Here is a 15,535-nt window from a genome sequence, read left to right as displayed (position 1 = left end):
AGGCCTTGTTGTCACAACTATGGCTTTGCAGAGTGCTTTGTATGTGTGCTGTTAATGCACACAGGTGCAGGATCACATGCAAGCGTGCTCACGCGCACACACACATGCACGCATATTATGCACTTGCATAGACACACACAAAGTGACACGCATATAGCTGCCATCCAATACGCTGATGCAACAGCCTTGCAAACAGCTAACTTATTCCCGGCTGTTCACAACATGTGTATTATTCAGAGCCCCTTAGTTGGTATACAGCATTAAAACGTCATGGAGCATGTAATATTCACAAAAACCTCCCAATCACTACAACATGTGCTTGTTCTCTGTTTAATGCATGTTCCCGTCATCCATTTGCGTACAGCCCCTGCGCCCTCTCTCTCTCTCTCCAGCTCCTGCTCGCAGACTTAGGGCGCCTTCAAACAGGCGGAAAGAAAAAACCAACGGAGCAGTAGACCGAAAGGCAAAATGGAAATCTGGTGTTTTTTTTCCCCCTTTTTGCCCCCCTGCCCCCACCCCCCCCCCCCCCCCCCCATCTGAGCTTCTGTCAAGGGCCCAGCGCATTCATAAAGAATTTAACCGACCCGGTCTATTTTTAGATGCACGTCGAGAAGAACTCCTACTCAGAACCACTTGTGCTGGAGCGAGCTTGATGTTGTGCTTTGGTTACATTTGTACGCTTTCTGAGTTATAGACCCATAAGGGACCTAACTATCTATCATTTTAGCTGGGGACCCCCTGGAACCCCCTCAAGGACATGTGTACACGCTTCAGTCAATCAATAGATGAAGCTTTATCTGTGTAGCACGTTTCGTACAAAGAGCAGTCCAGTGTGCTTCACAGAAGAGATTCAGAGTTGCACCGGGATAAATGAACACTTTAGTTGGGCTGACACGATTATGACATTTTACGTGACAATGAATTGTCTCTCAAATAATTGCGATTAACGATTTAATTGTGCTTTTGTCGTTAACAATTGCATTTCTGTTTGGCTTGTAGGCTTTGAAATTGCACATGGCAGATACTGTATGACACGTAACCTAAATATACAAAGAAATGAAGGACATATTTCGCAACTTAAAAAAAAACATTGATAGTGGAAATAGCCGATCTGTCACGATGTAACGCGTTGTGAGCTTGTAGATCTGCTATTTCCGCTATTTTTTTAATGTTTGACCATATATAAACATCTTTCAACATGTAAACGATTATGAAGATTATCACAAAATAAAATTGCGATTATGTCAAATAATTGCGATTAGACGATTATGTAATAAATGTGACAGCCCTACACTTGAGGATTTATACAAGCCGACTGCCCCTATTAAACAATACAGGTGCGAGGGGTCCGCATGTTTTCTCCCACGACCTTTTTATGTTTTCCTCGCTAGTTTCTGGGTCTGAAACCGCCTTAATCGTAATCCTCGGCAGTGGTGGTGTCTGTAAATTATTTCAAAGTGGGAGGTCAAGCTGTGTAGACTCTGGGATAGATGAATCTTTTCTCTTATTTTCCCTCTCTGTGCTGTTGTTGGAGGTCTTTTTTTTTTTTTTTAGTGTTGTCTTTGCCAGAGCTGCTTACATTTTTCATGGGAGTAAATAGCTTTATAATTGAGCTGGCTTCTAAGGGGGTTTATTTTCCCTCTCCTTTGGTCAAGTGGTTATGGTCTGGTGTGTGTGTGCGTGTAATGTGTCAATGCTATTAGCATAACACTTTTATGCAAGGGCCATTCATTCACAAATTGCAGAAGGTTGTTGGCACAAGAGGTTTAAGCATGCGTTATTTGTGTGTGTACGTGAGTGTGTTTGTGCGTATGTGCGTGTGAGCGACGATGCACGCACGTGCTTCCGTGCGTGCGGACATAATAGAGAGCTATGCGTACTGTACCGACCTCCCATATCCTTTCTGCTGCGTTGAGGAAATCCTCCTCCCATTTAAACCTCTCCCCTCATTGTAGTGGATTGTCATTCTTCTCACTGTCCGCGCGCGCACACACACCGCGCACGGTGCGTTAGTGCCACTCCATTGGAGCAGTCAGCGTGGCATTGGGTCACCACTGTTCACAGGGACGTGCTGGCCATTGGGAAAAGCGGGACAACTCCCGAACGGCCGGTTCATTCCCGGCCTTCATTCCATTTTGGGAGCTGGCCGGCCAACAAAGTAAATCGTCACTGTCGGGCGGAAACCTTGTATCTCCAAGTTTCAAATTTGTAATTTTTTTCGCAAAGCAAAGCCCTGCTTCATCATACAAGGCAGTCGCACAAAAGTAGTGAAAACAGCAGATCTACAAGCACACAACAAGCGGTGCGAGGCATTGTGTGCTTGTAGATCGGCTGTTTTCACTAGTTTAAATCATTTTTAAATGATAAATACAAAACAAACGGTTTTGGATATACAAGGTTTCCACCCAACAACAACGAAATATAACTCATGTAATTGGCCCACTGGCTTGTCACTTGTCATGATCTGAAATGGCAAAATGGCAAAAGTAGCAGCAGCTCTATAGACAGAGATCTTTCTCTATAGCATGCAATGAGGGCCTCTCCAACTCTTTTTCCCGGGCTGAATCAGGGGCCCAGCATGTCCCTGACTGTTCGGTGCAGACTCACGGTACAGGCACCATTGTATCGCATTAGACAAGAGGTCTCTTTGTCGCGCACACTGAAAGCCTGCGATGTCAGTGGCTCGGATACGGTGTCCGATACCACACAGTAAAACCCCTCAGTGTTAGTCGAAGTCTTGAGTGTAAAAACACGGACCCCGGAAGCGCGGCTATTTTCAGCACAGACATTGATGTTGATGGGGGGACCAACTATACGTAGGCCCCTGGGCCAACTAAGTTATACCGTTGCTGACAGGAAGAAATCTCTTATCTCCATATTCAAACTTGTTGTGTTTTTTCAGATAAAATGCCCTGCTTGACCATACGACAGCGTCACACCAAACAAGACTCATTTCGAGCTCATAGATATGCTACTTTGTCTGTTTGTTGTATTGAATCCTGAAAAGTAACAGTTTTGGACGTATGAGGTTGCCAGCCGACAGAGACAATATCGTTGCTGTAAGGCAGAAATGTCCCTACCTCATCATATGACAGTCACACAAAAGTTGAATAAATTGCTAATTCTACAAGCTCACAACGGGTCACATCTTGTGAGCTTGTCGATTTGCCATTTTCGCTGTTTGTGAACAATTTGCAAATAAAGGTGACCGTGCTGTGAGTTTTATAAATTGTATTAATTATAACAAGTGTTAACAAGACCTTGTGACTAATGTTATTTTTCCAAATTCCCGAAAAATTACAGACGCCTTTTGGACATACTGTAACAGGGTTTCCAGCCCCGGCAGTGATCTAAGTGGTTACTTACAGTACATTTCTAACTTCCACTCTTTCTCTTTGTCTCTCTTCCAGATCATGCCCCCCAGATAGCAAGCCTTGACCTCCCCTCCACTCCCCCCCCCTCTCCCCGTCCCTTCGTCCCCTCCCACCCCCACCCCCTCCCTCCCCTCCCCTCACCCCTCTCCTTCCCCCCCACCCCCACCCACCCCGCCCTCCCTGCGGCCTTCGAGACCCAGGCGCCGCCGTCGTCGCCTCCTGCTCCCTCCATCGCCGTCATCGTCGTCTTGGCCAGTCGTCGTCGCCGCCGCCGCCATGCCGCCCAGGAAGCGGACGCGGGCGGGCCTGGGCTTCCTGTGCTGCTTCGGCGGCAGCGAGCCCCTGGAGATCAACCTGAAGGACAGCAGCGTGCCGCTGCAGCTGCTGGAGTTCAGCGCCCCCATGCCCCCCGAGGAGGAGCTCAACGCACGCTTCTCCGAGCTGGTGGTGAGTGAGGAGGATGGGGGGGGGGGGGGATGCAGTGGTGGTTAGTGTGTGGGTGGGGGTGGGAGTGTGTGACGGGATGCAGGTGGTTCCAGGTGGTCCCCAGCTTAAAATGATGGAGAGTTGGTATTAACAAAATGGACCCTTATTTGGTCTTTTAACTCTTGAGAGTGTGTAATGCGCTCTCAAGAGGTAAATTATTGTTAAACATCTGTATTACTTGATTTACAGGAAGTCTACACCAGTGGTTCTCAAAGTGGATTCCAGGGACTCTGTGTGGGTTCCTTTAGAGGGGTCTAAATTGACCCATACAAGTCTGTAACTCTGACAGTGTACAAATGGAACCAAATGAACCCTGTCGGGTTCATTTGGTTCCATTTGTACCCTGTCAGAGTTAAGGGGAGACCTTGCAATGTAAAGGTTTGAGAAACACTGGTCTACACAATTAGAGAATGTACAGTAGAAGCATTGTTATGTTGGTCAACGTTTGCCTGTTGCCTCTCTTATGGTACAGTACAGTACCAATATCAATTACGGAATGGAATTGTGGACAAAATGATGATCAAATATGGTCATTATGAGGGGTCACGTTCTAAACAGTCTGGGAACCCTTGTACCAGAGGGTCAACATTTCGGCACCTCACTGGCGATAAAAGTTAACAACCAGAGAGGGGGGGAGGGAAGGGGGGCGGGTGGTTATCAAAAGCAGAGCCATGAAATCCCCCCCCCCCCCCACCCCCCCCCCCCCCCCCCCCCCCCCCCCCCCCCCCCCCCCCCCCCCAGCAAAACCCTGGTTGGCACAGTCTGGCGGAGCACGCCACGCATGCACATCCAAACGTTTCAACACACATGCTCGTATTAGCGTGACAAATAAATCTCTTGAATCTTTGAACCTTACGAATCTTCTCTATGTCACACGAGGGACCTATTTCCAAGCGAGTTGTCGTGCAGAAAGCAGCCACTGCTTGCTTGCATTAAGGAACTGAGTGAAAACAGAAGTCAAATGTGTTCTGGAACGAGCTCAGGACAGTACAGTGGTACAATATAAATCCTGGAATGTTCCCTTGTGTTGTTTCTGTTTTTCTTTCCTTAACCCTTTCCCGGGAAAGCATATCTGTGTCATTTTATACTTTGGCTGTTCAAAAATCTTGCTCATTTGTGCAAATCTTTGAATATATACATATACCGTATATTACCAATTAGTAGCCCGGGCGTTTATTATGCAAAATCGATGTGGACCCCGGGCGTTTAAAAGAGACCAGACTGCTATTGGTAACAGGCTTTTATTTATTTTGACAAAACATGTTACAAGATACTGCATGGTAGTAACAATAATAGGCCTACTGTAGCACTCTCAATGCCACTCATCATCATCTTCTGTAAAACTGCATAAGAAAAAAACACAAAACATCATAAACAAAATGCATTGCAAATAATGTTTGTTGTGTGCTTGTAGATCGTCTGTTTTCACTCGTTTAAATCATTTTAAAAATGATAAATACAAAACAAACAGTTTTGGACATACAAGGTTTTCCACATCATAAACAAAATGCATTGCAAATAATGTTCCAGGCGTTTAAACGAACCTGGGCATTTATTTTAGCCAGGCCTTTAATACACAAAATGGTGTCAGACCCCGTGCCGGTATTTGGGACCGGGCGGCTATTTGCCACCGTGCTACTATTTGGTAATATACGGTATATATAAAGCTAACATTTTTAACACAAATCTTTACTTCTGGGTGTTGCTGGAACAGAATACTTTGAGATGGGCGGGTCGGCGGCAAAACACATACTTTTGACTTTTGAGAACCACTGATATAGTAACATAACATTTTCAGAAAACTGTTAGGATTTAGACCTGTGGTTCTCAACCTTTGCAGGCCGCGACCCCCAAAATAATCATATTTGAACTGGGGACCCCCCCACCCTGACAAGCACTAAGAGTTGAGGCATTACATTTGGTATAACACGGTTCTATTGTGAAAATAGCAGATCTTCATGCTCACAACGCCTTGCGTTGTGAGCATGTAGATCGGCTATTTTCACAATCTCTGCCTCTAATGTTTGACAATTTGACAAATGATTAATTTGTCATTTTAGAGGTATTAAAAAGTCTTTAAATTGTCACTTTAGAAATGTGACAATTTAAGTGTATGCTGGTTTGTTTACTGTTGAGTGAGAAAACAACATTGCACATTAAGTTGATCATCTGGGGACCCCCCAAAAATAATTTGGGGACCCCTCTGGGGGTCCCGACCCACAGGTTGAGAACCACTGATTTAGACAACAGGATTTAACCGGCCTATAAGGTCTTAATGTGTAAATGGGAAGCAGTCATTGACTTCCCTGGCTTGCAGGTCTTTCACTATCCCGACCCTAAGTAGGGTTAGTGATGGGAAACGGGCAGGGATCGCATCCTGTGGTGAGTGGATGTCTTGATGGTTGGATGAGCTAAAACCCCTGGCACCCATGATACCCCTTGCCCATTCTGCTACACCCAGCCCCACCCGCCGCCTTATACTTAACTTGTTCATCTCCATGCCCAGATTGTGGTGGTGTAAAGTAACTAAGTACATTTAAGTACCTTTAGTAAGTACTGTACTGTACTTACCTATAAGCCACATTTTGAGGTATTTTTACTTTTATGGAGTATTTTCAATTTCCAATATGTTTACTTGTACACTACAATTATTTGAAAACTTTAGTTACTTTTTAATTAATTTTAATTATTATTACAAACATACAGTAACCACTTCAGCCTTATATACAGTTTGGCCTTTTGAAAATAGCTCACTATGCGTCTCAACGCATTGTGATGCCAATACCTTTGTGCTTTTACTCGAGTACATTTTGAATTCCGGACTTCTACTTACTCACAAAGTATTTTTTTTACATTGCCGTATTGATACTTTTACTTAAGTAAAGAATGTGGGTACTTATTCGACCACTGCCAGATTGTGCTTGTTGTTGTTGGGCGCTGGGCCTTTGCCAGGTCCAGGCTGGCATGGCTGTGTGGGCCCGGCTGTACCAATGGTGTGGACAGTGTTGTTTAGAGCCCTTCTGTCGGAGTCAAGTCGTCTGCTATGGGTTTCAGCTCGCGCGTGGGCGTGAAAATAATTGCGCATTTTTACCATTTTTCTCTCGCTCCATTCTCTGCCCTGTCCTTTTTTAATCTGCGACTGACGATTTGCCATTGTGTCTCACCATTTTACAGAAGTTCCCGCAAAAGAATACCACTACAACCATTGAGAACAACTTAGGAAATATTTATTTTATATTGAGGTACATTTGTCATTGACATCAAGGCAGATCTTTGTCCAATTGTTGAGGTGAAAAAAAAAAAAAAAAAAAAAAAGACGAAAAGATAAAACTACAAATTTACCCAGAACTTGCTGTCTGCAGTTCCGCATTATGACTACTAATGTCCTGCACAGGCCATTTAAGCTACTGTAGAGCAGCCCTAACGCACTTAGGTTTAAAACTAAGTTAGGATGATAGTGATCAAGAGAGATGGCACACTAGCCTGGCTCCAGACCATATAGTCCACCCACTCACTGAGTAGACATGTTACAGTAGCTTCAGTTATGCAGGGCTAATGGCAAAACTCCAGTGAGATGAAGACTTGAACCGGTGAAGTCTAGGCCAGTGGTTCTCCAACCTTTTCCATGTCAAGGACCCCCAAATTGATATATATTTGGCTGTGGACCCCCATCTGAAAAGGTTTTGTGCCAGGGACCACCCCAGAAGAGAAGATTTGTGTAAAAAAAAAAAGAAAATGCAATATTATTTGACACTTTTCAAACACAAGATACTCAGGATATTTAAAAAATAGCAGATATACAAGCACACATCTGTGAGATTTTACATATGATATTTTTGAATAGCCAACGTCCTGGGTATCCCAGAACCCAACTTTGAGAACCACTGGCCAAGGACCCCTTAGTCGAGGGAGAGAGAGCAGAAGCAGGGGCCCCCACAACCCATAGATACCATATAGCTTCATCGTTTGACAGCACAATCATCAGTGTATTTTGGATTCATGTCGATGTGTTTCCAGATCCACCACTTGAACCGTCAATACTTAATACACTTGACCTACTGTATCACTCTGTACTTAGTCTGCTCTTTTCCCCCTCTACACGAAACCTCTTTGCCGAAAATAGGCGATCTACAAGCTCACGCCTCGCGCTGCGAGGCGTTGTGAGTCTGTAGATCTGCTGTTTTTGGCAAAAAGTTCTCAGAATATGGACGCTAGGGTTCAAGACAAGTGGTGAATATAGAAAAGGAGAAAAAAAGCTTCTATCACACAAAGATTTGGAGGACCCTCTGTAGTAACTCTGAGGACCCACTAGGGGTCCCAGATCCCCTGTTGAAGACCCCTGCACTAGGCGGCTATAAAATAAAACATTTTTTATTTATTTATGTGGGATATGTACAGTACACAACAGCATAATTACAACACCAACATACAGCAATGACACTTCCCCTGTTCACAACTGGAAGGTCTGGCTACTCGCAAGACTGCTTTACAAGAAGCAGGTCATTACATGGACAGAGGTTGCAAGAAACGCTAGGGAAAAGCCAGTCGGAGGCGTGTTGCGTTGCTGTGGATAAAAACCAAAACATGCCTGGCATATGGGAGTGCTTAGCCAAATCACAGCAGTTCTCATAGTCCAGAACAAGGCAGGGTTGACCCACAGCTTATTTAGGGTAAATATCCAAGCTGAAGGAAGGAAAAAGGGGAGAGGAGAGAAGGATCCCCTCTCTGGTTTCAAAACCTCCTCACATGTCCTCGCTGTCGGGCAAGAAACCTTGTAACTCCAAATTTTAACTTTGTCTTTTTTCCTCCTTGAATGAATGTCCTGCTTTGTCGTACGATAGCGTCGCACAAAAGCATAACAAATTGCTCATCTACAAGCTTGCGGCGTGTCGTGTTGCGATGCGTTGTGAGCTTGTAGATTAAAACTTTTTCATGTTCGAAAGTGAAAGAGTGTGTCTGTGAGTTTTATCCAACATATCGTCACTGTCGGGCAGAAATGTATCTCCAAGTTTCAAATTTGTACATTTTTTTCTCAAAGTAAAGCAGATGACCATCGCCCAAAAGTAGTGAAAACAGCTGATCGTGCGAGGCGTTGTGTGCTTGTAGATTGGCTGTTTTCACTAGTTTAAATCATTTTAAAAATGATAAATACAAAACAAACGGTTTTGGACATACAAGGTTTCCACCCGACAACGACGATATTGTTGGACCAATGAAGTTGAAGCGTTAACAAGGGCTTGTGACTAGATAAATAGATAAATTGGATTCACTGGAACACTGGTTCTTATTTTTTTTCTATTTCCCTGACATGGAGATGGAAGGCTTCAACCCGACAACAGCTGAATGTAGTATAGCTGTCCAAGTCAGGGCCAAGGGGAGGATTTTGTGTTTTCTGATTGGACCTGGGCCCATTCCACATGTTATTATGAGTGGAGCTGTCTTCAGATGGTTAGTGGATGGGTCGCGGCTGATGGTCTAGGATAGTGGTTCTCAACCTGCGGGTCGGGACCCCCAGGGAGGTCCCCAAATTATTTTGGGGGGTCCCCAGATGATTAACTTAATGTGCAACATTGTTTTCTCTCTCAACAGTCAACAAACCAACATAAAGTTTAAGTGTATAGAGGGTATCTGCACATTTCTAAAGTGACAATTTAAGGACTTACCTTGAAATGACAAATTAAACATTGGCCAAATTGTCAAATATTAGAGGCGTTGCGAGGTGTTCGCGAGGCGGTTCAGGGTTGTTTGGCACTCGGCTTCGCCTCGAAACAGTGGTAAATCAGCCAACAACCCACTCCCTCTCATGGTAAATGGCTTACTTGTTACAAAGGTTCGAGGGGGGAAACCTACACCTACTCTCCATGCTGATCGATGAACCAGTCACCTGATAACTCACCCGGTGACAGCGTTTGACTCATGTCTGCTTTCATTGGCCGGGTCTCTAGAATAACCGACCCTCGGCCTCGTCGGCGGTGGTCGTCTGGCGAACGCATCGGTCCGAGCCGCCGGCCCGCCGGCATCTGTTTTAGCCATCCTCCTCTCGCAGGCGGTGGCGACGGTCGCTCAGCGTTTGAGAGCGGTCATCAAAGCGTCCGCTGCCGTCCAAGCGTCCTCTCTTATCACAGTGGTTCTCAACCTGCGGGGGGTTCCCAGATTATTTTGGGGAGGTCCCCAGATGATTAAGTTAATGTGCAACATTGTTTTCCCATTCAACAGTAAACAAACCAACATAAAGTTCAAGTACTATAGAGGGTGTATGCACATTTCTAAAGTGACAATTTAAGGACTTTTTAATACCTCTAAAATGACAAATTAAACATTGTCCAAATTGTCAAATATTTCTGCTATTTTCACAATAGTACCGTGTTATACAAAATCAAATGCCTCAACTCTTAGTGATCGTCAGGGTGGGGGTGGGGGGGGGGGGGGGGGGTAAAATATGATTATTTGGTGGGGCCGCAGCCTGAAAAGGTTGAGAACCACTGCTCTATCACAGTGGTTCTCAACCTGTGGGTCCCCGAATTGTTTTCATTGTTTTCTCTCTCAACAGTGAAAAAAACAACAACATAAAGTTCTAAGTGTATAGAGGGTATCTAAACATTTCTAAAGTGACAATTTAAGGACTTTTTAATACCTCTAAAATGACATTAAACATTGGCCAAATTGTCAAATATTAGATGCAGAATTTGTGAAAATAGCCGATCTACATGCTCACAACGCCTCGCAACGCGAGGCGTTGTGAGCATGTAGATCGGCTATTTTCACAATAGAACCGTGTTACACAAAATCAAATGCCTCAACTCTTAGTGATCGTCAGGGGGGGGGGGGGGGGGGGGGGGTAAAATATGATTATTTGGGGGGCCGCAGCCTGAAAAGGTTGAGAACCACTGCTCTATCAGACCCCCAGCTGTCGCCCACGCTTGGGGTCGCGGTGACACCGACACAGAGAACCTCCCGATGTGGGGGAGCGGAGGAGGAGGCCATGTGAGAAGGGAACCGGAGAACACGGCAGATAGTAAACATAACAGTGTTTCTGTGGCAACGACAAGCAGGGGATTATTGTTATGGAAGCCTTTTTCCCCTCCTTTCTCTCCAGGAAGGGAGGGAGTATGGCTGAGAGGAGCCTTTAGGTACAGTAGGAGTTGGAGAGTAAATGTCCTCATTTCTTTCTGTACTTTTTTAATTCATATTCAGAAGATTTTTAAAACGTGGAAACAAGAAAAAAGGAAAACTAAAATCAATAAATATTCAGAAATGTAAAAAGAAAAGAATCAATAAATATTCAGTAAGGTAAAAAGAAAAAGTCCCAAAATCTTTCAAAAGAATTTCAGAAATGAAATTAAAAAGCAGAAAATGGTGAAAATACCTAATCTACAAGCTCACAATGTGTGGCGATACGATGCATTGTGAGCTTATAGGTCATCAATCTTCACCATTAAATAGAGCTTGGGTGATTACATTCATAATGCATACGTTCGGGGCCATGGGGGAGGGTTTCTCCTCGGTCTTTTCGGTCTTGAACTGAAACGTTTGCGAAGCCCTGAGTCAGAGTGACAGATCTGGGACAGAGGAACAAACCACCTCCACGTGTGTTCACCTCCACCGCGGGGAGCAGAGAGCCCAATGGAGACTTTAGGCCTCATGCAGTACAATGTAAATGTTGCAAACTTTTTCAAGTCAAGGACCCGTATTTGGCCCCAAACCCCCATCAAAAAAGGTTTTTGTGTCCGGGAGACCGCCAGAAGAGATTTATAAAATAAAAAATGAATAAAGCAGATACAGGCTTGTGCATGGGATGGATAATGGGGCCGGGAGCGTGTCGCTGTTACTACATCTCATCTTTTCGACACCCTACTCTAACCCTCACCCTAACCTTAACCTCTGTGGAGTGAGTCGCTAACCCTCCGGTCGAAATGATGGGCGTTCGCAAAAGCGAGATTTCCCCAATGGGGCCTGGGGTTACCCGTCCTGGAACCCACTTTGAAAACCACTGTTGTAGACACATGAGAGTTTAGCATAGAATGTACAATCAAGGTATTAGTGAAATAATCTACTGTATAGTAGCAAACACCCGATACTCTAGGCTGCAACATGTTGTCTATACAGTAGGTACAGTAATGGGATGAAATCACGTGTTAAAATACACCATGCCTTATCGTATTTGATTGTATACCTTTACAACAAGTAGTGGAAAACAGTAATAATGTCAGTTAACCAGTCATTTTGTAAACACTGCCTTCCCTTTTGGCGTGTTTACGGCAAGTCACAAAGCTATCGCAGACACCAAACCCCACTTGGGACTCGCCAACAGCAGCAGCACCCATACAAAAACCCCTCCCGGGCCGCTAGCTAACTCCTGCGAAACCCAGGGAAACAAACCTGGAAGCAATCGCCATTGATTTGGCCACGCTGCGCTGCACCCACATCAGAGAAGCCTAATGGATCGCGCTAATCACAATACGCATTTGCAGCCGGCCGCAGAGTTTCCTGATAGCGATTGTACGAAGCGCGGTCTGCACTTTGTTCACGGGATCCTTTCTAACGGTGTATTTTAAAGGCAAGCACGCGTGCATGATATATGGGCCGCGTGTCAAACGTGGCACCTTGTCAAGAGAAATGCTGGCGTTTTTTTTTTTCTGTTTAGCAGGCAACTCTCTTCTTTGATTGATACGATTTTATCATCGAATGTGAAATTGCTCTCGCGTTTCGGGATAATTGGAAATGGCTTGCTCGCAATCACTGGGGTACGAGGGAGGGGGCTTGTGACTTTGGGTGCGTGCTGTGTAGCGCTTTTTCAGTTGTGGCTTTAACCAAAAATGCCACTCTTGTTTCATTAGAAAACAAGTGCGAGGGTTTTCCAGGACAACAAGGCTGGCATTTTCCATGTTTCCAGCTGATGACGATTAAAAATGTGGAAACGTGGATAAATCAAATTGTTGTTTTGAATCGGTACACTGTGTGGATGGGTCTGCATATGGCCGCCATGTGTCAGTGACACAACCCGTGTTTACCAAGGTTCAAGGCTGACCCAGCAAGTGCTACTGAACTCTGCAGGCGTTACTGTGACTCTGTACTGTAGATTTACTTCTTTTCTTCCTCTTCCCCCCCTTTTTCTTCTTTCCACGGCGCTGGGCCAGCAAGCCATGGGCAATACTATTGCAGGACACTCATGGATGGATGTGCGTGGGATGAACTGCAATGGCACGACATGCGCAAAATGGCCCTCCATATTGTAACTTTTTTTGGGGCTTTTATGCCTTTATTGATAGGACAGTAGACTTACGGGAAAAGGGGGGAGAGATGGGGAGTGACACACGGTAAAGGTCGTCCGGATCGGGAATCGAACTGGCGACACCGCCAGGTATCCATGCCTATGTGGCAATGCCTAAATGCGCCTGGACCAGTAGGCCAGCGGGCGCCCCATACCATATTGTAACTTTTTGAGTTGTAAATACATAAATGTCGATCTGCTGCTTTTGCTACGTTTGAATTTGAATCCTGAAAAGTAACAGTTTTGGACATGAGAGGTTTCCACCCGACATAGACTATATTAGAAAAATACATAAGTACATAAAATGTAAAAATGTACTTTCTTAAGATTACTGGCAGCACAATAAGTTTGGGGTTGATCGGTCCAGTGGTTTGCAAGATTAGCCCCGGACACAGACCCATTTCTAGACTGCTCACCTTCCCACATCTAACAATTACAATTCCAACAAAGCGCCAATAGAGGATTTGGAGATCCCAAGAAGATAACATACAGAAGATATATTTGAGCGAATGATGGAACCACTTAGTTTGGAAGTTTGGAACACACCCATGCAAGCTCCACTGCACATCTGCCTTTGTCATTGTTTACAAGCAGGCTGCAACTAGTTGCTCGCCTGAACCTTGCTGAGAACAAGCATGTCAGACTGTTGGATCTGCTGTTCCCTACAGCAAGGATCCCCTAGGGTCCTCAGAGTTACTACAGGTTTGTTCTCCTTTTTTATATTAATGATTTGAACCCTAGCGTCCATATTCGGAGAACTTTAGCCAAAAATAGCAGATCTACAAGCTCACAACCTCCTTGCAGCGCTTGTAGGTCGGCTATTTTCGGCAAAGATGTTTGGTATAGGGGAAAAAGAGCAGACCAAGTACAGAGTGAAAGTTCAAGTTTATTAAGTATTGACGGTTCAAGTGGTTAAATATCTGGAAGCACAAACTTACATGAACCCAAAATACACTGATGATTGTTCTGTCAAACGATGAGACCATATGGTATCTAATATGGGTTGTGGGGGTCCCTGCTTCAGCTCTCTCTCAACTAAGGGGTCCTTGGCCTGAAAACATTGGAAGACCCCTGCCCTACAGTATGCATAAGAAACCATCGCACGGATTTACATCAAAATGTCCGCCTGTTAGATTAGAGCAATCCACTTTCACTTAGCAATAATTAGATCACTTTTTATCTCAAATAAAAGCAAATTGGCCCCATTGACTGATGCCCGGCAACAGTAGATGACATGTTAGACAACGTTATCATTAACCAATTCAGAACGGGTACACTATATTGTGTATCATTCTTTTTAAAATAGCAGATATACAAGCTCACAGCGCGGCACCGAGTGCCGCGCTGTGAGCTTGTAGATCTGCTATTTTTGAAAAATCATGAAAATTAGAATTTTGACCCGATTCTATAAGTGTCTTTTGAATCCTTCTAAGATTTTTGGAAAAACCTATGTTTCTATGTCAGCGATCTGGCCAGCCATCGTCAAAGAAAAGGTCCTTTTCACTTAATTGGAGCTCAGTTAGTCTGTTCTTGAGAGACTACTATGTCAGTGGTTCTCAAACCTTTTCATGTGAAGGCCCCCCAAAATGTATTTGGCCACGGACCCCCATCTCAAAATATTTTGTTCCAGGGACCACCCAGATGCAAAATTTGAGTTACAAACGTTCGCTTTGAAAATGCATATGAATATACAAAGATTTGCACACATTTTCACAACTTTTTCAAAAATAGCAGATCTACAAGCTCGCATCGCGGCACTCGGTGCCGCGCTGTGAGCTTGTATATCTGCTATTTTTCACTGGTTAAAGCAGTCAATAATTCTAGGCCTGAATGGGTTTAACAAAAGGGGGTAAAGGAGAGGTCTCTCTTTGACTCACGGCACAGCGGTTCTGGGGTTGAGATAAGTGTGTTTGTATTCCACTGTTGTTTCCTGACCTAGTTGACCGACATCTGGCATCACACTGATCACAACAGATTAGTCTGTTCTCTCGCTCTTTCACGGTCAAATCCCCCCCGTGTTCATTTTAACCACATGAACCCTCCAGGTTCCATATTCTGGGGGTGGAACATTAGCCAAAAAAGTAGCCGATCTACAAGCTCACAATGCGTCTACGACGCATTGTGAGCTTGTAGATCAGCGACTTTTGGTGAAGAAGTGGTCATGGCACAGTTGTAACTCCAGTCTGGTTCTCTTGGGACTATAGAGTTTTTTAGTGGTTAAAACAGCGATCCGTAAAGTAGAACCCATGATGTCACCGTGCAACTATTGGAGTAGTCCTATCCGACCACATGGATCTACATTTCTTCAATAGAATCAGAAGACCACTTCCAACCGCCGCGGTTGTGTTATATTAACATACTGAACATTACAACACAGATTTGTGAACTCCTCGTTGCCCCAAAT

General features: G+C 44.6%; 1 protein-coding gene across 1 annotated transcript in view; it reads left to right on the top strand.

Moving 5' to 3' along the window:
* Positions 1-3,650: 3,650 nt before the first annotated feature.
* The window catches only part of daam2 (dishevelled associated activator of morphogenesis 2), a gene marked incomplete at both ends in the record, with an annotated part of 102,575 nt that continues 90,690 nt past the window's right edge, over positions 3,651-15,535 (top strand). Inside the window, one exon of the mRNA XM_080750320.1 lies at positions 3,651-3,821. Within this exon, the coding sequence (XP_080606446.1) occupies positions 3,651-3,821 (171 nt within the window). The remainder of the gene's footprint in view (positions 3,822-15,535) is intronic.

The sequence above is a fragment of the Nannobrachium achirus genome, assembly GCF_963921795.1.
Source record: "Nannobrachium achirus genome assembly, chromosome: 20".
Taxonomy (NCBI): Eukaryota; Metazoa; Chordata; class Actinopteri; order Myctophiformes; family Myctophidae; genus Nannobrachium; species Nannobrachium achirus.
The sequence above is the reverse complement of the archived record's forward strand: the minus strand, read 5'-3'. Positions and strand labels throughout refer to the sequence as shown.